Here is a 7,921-nt window from a genome sequence, read left to right as displayed (position 1 = left end):
TGTCTGTGGTTCAGAGACAAATTGTTCAATAACTTTCACCCACATACTTTTTATTATGTTTCCACAATTAACTGTGCAACCTGGAGCAGTAGTTTAAAAAACAAGGGTAATAAAGTTTTTAAAATGAAAACAGGAGATTCAGAGATCAAAAGCTTGAAACCACTGCCCAGTAGAATGCCAGGGAAGTATTATGAACAAAACAGCCTTAGATCAGCATGAAGGTTGTCTTTCTTTTTTCATTGAGGTTTGTTGGTGAAGTGTTTCAGCTGTAGTCCTGTTCAATAAACCATAGGTTCAGTGGTCTTCTAAAATTGAGTAAACTAAACTCTGAACCACACAGGTGAACTATAAATATAGATATGTCTTTTATCCAAAAGTCTAGAGGGCTTCATACATATATTTTCATTGTTCCTTGCTAAAAAATCTTACTAAACATGGGAATTGTTATTTTAATGTTTTCCTTCTTTTGGGCACACGTAGCTGCAAATAACACATTTATTGGAATTTTTCCTTGCAAATTCATTCTTGAAAGTTTTGTCCAGATTACTGTGTATAATCCAAGGAAATAGTAAAGTAGTATGGATTAAAAAATCGAGGATCAATTCAGTAGGACATGGCTAAACTTGTGACGAAGAACATTAAGATTGAAAAGAGTTTGGGTTGTGGCTGGGTAGCTCAGTTGATTAGAGTGTTTTCCCCATACACCAGCGGTTCTCAACCTGTGGGTCACGACCCCTTTGGGGGTCGAATGGCCCTTTCACAGGGGTCGCCTAAGACCATCGGAAAACACATATATCATTACATATTGTTTTTTGTGATTAATCACTATGCTTTAATTATGTTCAATTTGTAACAATGAAATTAGGGGTCACCACAACATGAGGAACTGTATTAAAGGGTCACGGCATTAGGAAGGTTGAGAACCACTGCCATACACCAAGGTTGCTGGTTTGATCCCCGGTCAGATCACATACAAGAATCAACCAATGAATACACAAATAAGTGGAAGAACATCTCTCTCTCTCTCTCTCTCTCTCTCTCTCTCTCTCTCTCTCTCTCTCTCTCTCCCTTTTTCTCTCTGTATTAAAAAAATCGATTTTTAGAGAAGAAAGAACTTGGAAGAAGTTGCAGCTAGCCTTCAGATTATGGGCGAAATAGTAATTTGTTTTGTTCTTATATCTTTACTTTACATGGCTGCTTTATTTTTACTGATAATATCTCTTCCTTAATACATATTCTTTTAAAGTATTTTCCTTTGCATATTATAGGGAAACAACATTGAAGAGATCTGTATCTTTTCCTAATTGATTTTTTCTCCCCTTCTGAATTGCTACTCACCTCAGAGACTAGAAGAGAGAGAATAAGTGAAGAGTTTCATTTTCCTCACAATTGTGTAACCAAAACCCATGTTTAAATTCCAGCCCTTTATCCCAACTTTTGCCACAACAAAAGCATACATTGGTAATTGGTGAAAGAATAACTGTTATTACAATGCTGCACCTATACTAGTAATCTATTGTTAACACCACGTTCTTGGAGATACTCCTCTTCATATGATGACATGGTGAGAGGACAACACTGATGCAGTAAATGTGATGTACTCCAGGGCCCCGGTCCTCACAGTGGTCCCCAGGTGATTCACATGCACATCAGAGTTCAAGAAACAATGTTCTAGCAACACATCAGAGCTGCATCCATCTACTAATCAATGTGGTTCTTTTCCCTCCCTCCCTCTTCCTCTTTTCTTCTCCTCCTTTCCTTTCTCAAACATTTATATTCATCTCTCAACTAACCTGAAATTTCCTCTGTGGGAGTTTCTGCTTTAATTTTTTGGGCATTAGATGGCAACATTATTGGGAGATGTAGAATGTCTCCTAAAGTGCACATGTCTCATGAGTTAAAAGAAACACTCTGCTGTAAACTCCCATATGGCACAGTAGGCATATTATCTGATTGTTCCTTAAGAAAGCACAGAGAGTCCAACCCAAGGCTGACAGGAAGCAGGGAGGAGAGGACACACATATCAGTGAGTCATAACATCAGGGACAGGCTCTCCTCATTTGGGGTCAGACCTGAGATGTAGGAGTTTAGGCTGGTTCAGTGTAAGAACTAGCAAAACCACGGGGAGAGTAAACAACAAGGAGAACAATCGATAGGCAGCTCAGAGAGACGCCTTAGCTAAGTTACTATCTCTCCCCTCAGAGGCCACTGTAGTAGTCTCTGAAATTACTTCCCTCCAGGACTCTGATCCTCCTACTCGCTTCCAAACCGTCCTACCAGGAGCCAAAGGGAATTCATAAACTCTTAAATAGCTCCCATCAAACATATAATAAAATCCACCACTTCACCATGACATATAAAGCCCAAAGAGATGGAGCCCCTGCCACACCCTGACCTCCCTCTACCACTGCGTCAGCTCACGGGCCTAGTCTTTGTTCCTTACACACATTATTGTTCAAGACAGCCATTCTAGGTGATTTGGGTATTTAGTAATAATAGTGGTTAAGAATGTGGGCTCTGACAATAGACCACATTCAATTCCAGTTTTACCACTTAGCAGCCAGCTAGTTGACTTCGGGAAAATTACTTCAATTTCTGTGTGTCAGTTTCCTCCTACGTGAAATGGGGCTCAACATTATACTTACCTTCTAGGGCTTTCATGAGGTTTAAATGTATAAGTTACATAAGAGCCTTTCACATAATAAGTATTAAATAGGTGTTTTTAAGGTGCAACAGATTAGGCATAAGGGAGAGGCTGAGCCTCTCAGACTCATGGTTTCTAAGAATCCTATATAATAAGAAAGGAATATGCTAATTAGCCATTGCGCTCTGAGGCACAACGACCAGGCACGTCATGACCAGATCACAGATCAGCAGGAGGGTGAGCCAGTGAGGTACAAGCGGACTGTGGAGAGCTACAGGAGGGGGCAGAGCAGCAAGCTATGAGGCAGGGGAAAGGAAGGGGGGCAGGGGAACTACAGGAGGGCGGCAACGACCTACTGGTGCATGGATTTGTGCACAGGGCTACTAATATAAATATATATATGAAACATCAGTAACTATTGGAGTTTGCATGAGAGCTTTTCATAACTGAAAGAAGTAAAAATTTTTGCAGAAGATTCAGCCATTGACATCTATGCAATTTTTGTTTTCTCAGTAACTATATCTTCATTAAAATTTTTTTATGATTCTTATCAATTTCAAAATATCCAAAAGTACCAATTAATCTGTCATAGGTAGGTAATGGATTCTTTAAAAATATTTCTTTAATTTTTTAAAATATATTTTCATTGATTTCAGAGAGAAGGAGAGGGAGAGAGAAATAGAAACATCAACAATGAGAGAAAAACATTGATTGGCTGCCTCCTGCATGCCCCCATCCTGGGGATCAAGTCTGCAACCCTGGCATGTGCCCTGACCAAGAACCGAACCTTGAGCTCCTGGTTCTGGTTCATAGGTCTATGCTCAACCACTGAGCCACACCAGGTAGGCTCATAATGGAGCCTTAATCTTTACATTTAAAGCTCTGCAATCATTAGAAATTGAAATATACAATTTTTTGAGGGGTGGGGCATGAAATAATGCCCGGTGTGTGGTAGAGAAGAGCTAAGAATGGAAATGCATCCTGGTTTTTGCAAGGCAAACAGATCATAATATTGTTTTAGGCTCTTGTTTCTGGAATGTGAAGGCTAAGACCCAGTGCCAGAGCAACAAACCAAGATTTTATGCAGAAAAGTGGTTGAAAGAATCAAGTTTTTATTGAAAATTCTTGTAAGGGAACAGCATTACATTTGATATTTTCTTTTGGCCTTCTCTCTCCTTAGAATCTGATATCACTAGTCCCAATTTCACATTTAAGCAAAGAAGGAAAAGCCTTGTAATTAATACGAGTTTAGATGATATTCCAACTTGATAGGAGTGGCTTATTTTAATTCCTTTAACACTTTAAAAGTATTTTAATTGATTTTTTAGAGAGAAAGGAAAAAAGAGAGAGAGATAGAAACATTGATGAGAAACATCACTAGCTGTTCCCAGCACACCCCCTAGAGGGATCCAGTCTGCAACTTGGGTATGTGCCGTGACTGGGAACTGAACCAGTGACCTCTTGGTGCATGGGACGATGCTCAACCAACTGAACCACATTGGCTGGGAAGGAGTGGTTTATTTTAAACAGCTGAAATGGACACAATTAAATGAAGCAAAATGGACAATTTTGCCCTACATCACCTTCTTATCAATGACATCACCATAAATGTGCCCAGCTTTTTACTTTTCTATTTTATTTTTCATACTTGCTGTTTTGCTCTGCAAATGTAAATAGGTCTTATTAAATGTCCAGCAGATTTTTCATGGTTTGGCTATAAATATACAGACAACTTTTGGATAAGGAATGAAGCAGAGAAGTAACAAAAAGATAGACTACTGCTTTTAAAACTCAGACTATAGAATATCCTTATAATTTGTTTGTCCCCAACGACAGAGGGAGTTAGAACATAAATTATTAACTTGTAAAGATACATCTTTTTGGATTTTTCACACTCAGCCTAATTGTTTATGTCTATGTCAATCACATATCAATTATTTTTCACAAATGTCTACTTATTCCTTACCATAAACTGAATCTTGAGACTCAGCTAGTAAATATGTATCCCAAATATATAGCTACTAAACAGAAGAACCATATCTCAAGTTTCGTTTTCTGCATCTAAATCCAGTGTTCTTTCAGGTTTTAGCACACTGCTTCCCCCTAAGAATGAGGTAATTCTATGACTGATTCATTTCATGGTATGTAAGGAATTATACTGATTATTCTTACAGCATAACTATGATAATTTTTAATATAGCAGTACTAGAACTATGTTCTAGAAATAGGCTTTATTTGTAGGAAAATTAAATTTCAGTAACAATGTCTGGCTCAGGCCATGAGTAGAGAGAATAACATCGCCTGATAAACACCCATTACTCAGTTGTGAGTGAAGAAGGAGAAGGTTTAGCATATGGACTCTGGCATCACATCACATTAGAGTCCATCCCAGCTCTACCAATCACTACATAGAGGATTTAAGGCAATTATATAATTCCTCTATGCCACAATTACCTCAACTGAAAAATTAAAAAAAATTCCTATGTTATAGAAATTGTCATGAGGATGAAACTAGTTAACATATGTAAAGTGCTTAGAACAGTGCCTGGCCCATAATATACGCTTGAAAAAACATGTGGTTAAAAATGTTAACGATGCTGATTGTGCGCTTTTAGTTAAAGAATTTAGAAAGGCTTTAACCCCACTCTGCTTGCAAATCGAAAATGAGTTCACGTGTGGCTCATTGAGGTCAGAACAGAAGCAAATCCTGTAAACTGCCTGTTGCTATTTCACAATAGTTACCTGAGTTTGTGCTCAATCTTGAAAGGTGACATTAATCAGAATAGTAATTACCCCGAGGAGGCTATAAAAACAAGAGTTCGTCTTTCTTTCACCAAAGAATAGCACACCTCTCAGATACTTTGAGCTCTGCCTCACCTTCACTGTAGTAACTTTATCAGCAATGAAGATACTTGGTATTTTCCTGACCCTTGTCTTCACTGTGTCTTGTGGTCCATCAGGTAATGATTATTAACATAGAAAAAGAGGGAAGGGCAACATTTTTGTTATAACTGCTTTGCTCTGAAAAAATAAAACAAATAAATGATTGTTAGGAAACTGCATATACGTTTATAATAAAGTTCACTGTATTTTGCATGGGAGAAGGAAAGAGTGAAACTGATAGTTGATAATATAATCGGGGGGGGGGGGGGTGTCCTCCCAAGATATATAATTAAACCTGTTTGCTGTGTTCTTTGATGAGACTATGATTCCTATGTCTTTCCCACTGCCTTCTCTTTTTAAACACAATATAATGCACTGATACTGATTGCAGCTTTCTATAACTATCTAGCCCCGCAATTTGTACTGGGGAGAAGGGTGTTGGAGGTAGATGGCTCTTTAGAGCATAAAACATGCAGACTATTTTTTCCACATCCTTTTTTCTCTTGAGGAAGTATGCACAGATTAGATATTTAAGGCTATTCTATTTACAAAAAAAAATTGCTAGTGGCAAAAGAAAAATTGTTAGATAATAAGAATTTATACCCATTTACTGGGGATAAAATCACAAATTTTAATGCAGTTGCATGGGCATAATTTAAGAAATGAAATTTTTTAACTCTATACTTTAAACAACTTTATTTACTTATCTATTTATCATCTGTCTGTCCATCTATCCATTCAAGTAGATCAAACTTGGATTTGTGACCATGGCTACTTTTTCTTAGTTTCACAGAAGAAAACAAGAGAAAAAACAAGAGAAATTACAGAGAGAAAAACAGAATGTTACCTTGTTCGTGGTGCTTGTAAGACTTCATGCAACACCTGGGAATACATATATAATTACTGCAATAATGAGCCCTGCTGTGTTGTACGGGAATATATAAGGCCAGCCACTGAACCCAGCACTACTACAGCTTATACTTCTGATTCTACTACACCACACAACGCTACTTTGTAACAATATTGTTATTAATAAAGAACTTTGTACTCTCTTTAAATCTATTTTCCCATGGGTGTCCTCTGACCTCTTGGATTGCACAATGATAGCATGGCAAATAATTTGGCAGTTCTCCTCCATGCACTTTTCAAATACCCTCCTCCCTTCATATTTGTTTATTTGCCCTGACAGTAGGCTAATTATTTTCATATGATCGTTTAGGTTATCAACCATCAATCATGGTTTATGCCACCTTTCCATATTTTTAGTAAAAATGTGCATGGGTTTTGGACACAAAGTCATATACATCCTAATCACATAACAGGATAATATTGATAATGTGAGAAAGAATTAATTAAACAAAGCTCAACAAGGAGTAAAATGTGATAAGAAAAGAAGGTAGTTAAAACATCTTAAAGGTATTTTTTTATGATAAAAAGTAAGAAAATTCAGAATAATACAGAAATGTCCAAAAATAAAAAAAAAAGTCATTTCTAATTCTACCATCCAGAACTTTTATCATAATCAATTCTGAATATAGGCAACCAATCTAAGGGTCTTCTCTCCTGGTCCTTAAGAAATTTATTTAACTCCTTCATCTTATAATTCAGTATTTGATGCTTCTGTTCTTGAACCTGTCTTCAATGAACTCATTGTGTTTCCAGCTTTTCACATTCCACATTAATTCTGTTATAATATTGAATTAATGTTAATATAAAATTTCTTATGAATTATAAAGATTTCCTTCAGTAAATGCTTGATATTCAGAATTTAAAATCTCCAATGAGTGTTTTGTTGTTGTTGTTTTTACCTATAGCTATTGCATAGATCTGGATAATATAAAACTTAGGACCAAATTACAATTTAGAGGAAATGAAAAAAAGTTTAGTGGTTTCGGGGAGAGGGGTGTAAGAGGAAAGAATAATTCCCAATTTAGTTTTCTTACTTGAAACACATTACTGAACAATGTAATCATTCTTAGAAAATATCACAAAAGGTGCAGATTTGAAAGACACAATAAAATAAAATAAAATAATAAAATAAAATAAAATAAAATAAAATTCATTAAATATAAAATGAACAAACAAAAAACAATCAACAAAAAAAGCTGGTTCTTTTAAAAGGTTAAAAAAAAAATGTTTTTTAGAAATCTCCAAACAGATGGCTAAAAAAAATAAACAGAGAAAGCACAAGCGACCAATATCAGGAATGGAATAAGAGAAAGTACAGATGCAACAGATACTACAAGAACAAGAAGAGAATATAATAAACAATACTTGATCAGTACTTTGGTTAATTGTTATAAAAAGAACAAAATCCACAAATGATGTAAACTACCAAGATTCACTCAGGAAAACAATATACAACTTGAATAATTTTATATCTTTATTTTAAAA

At 36.1% G+C, this 7,921-nt stretch overlaps 1 protein-coding gene across 1 annotated transcript; it reads left to right on the top strand.

The window, feature by feature from the left end:
• Positions 1–5,546: 5,546 nt before the first annotated feature.
• Positions 5,547–6,545, top strand: DEFB113 (defensin beta 113; the record flags this gene model as incomplete). Its single annotated transcript, XM_081094649.1, has 2 exons — positions 5,547–5,604; positions 6,355–6,545. The coding sequence occupies 2 exons, from the start codon at positions 5,547–5,549 to the stop codon at positions 6,543–6,545; spliced, it is 249 nt and encodes an 82-aa protein (XP_080950775.1).
• Between the last annotated feature and the right edge of the window lie 1,376 nt (positions 6,546–7,921).

Source organism: Myotis nattereri (genome assembly GCF_964212035.1).
Source record: "Myotis nattereri genome assembly, chromosome: 6".
Classification (NCBI taxonomy): Eukaryota; Metazoa; Chordata; class Mammalia; order Chiroptera; family Vespertilionidae; genus Myotis; species Myotis nattereri.
This window is presented reverse-complemented; position numbering and strand designations above follow the sequence as displayed.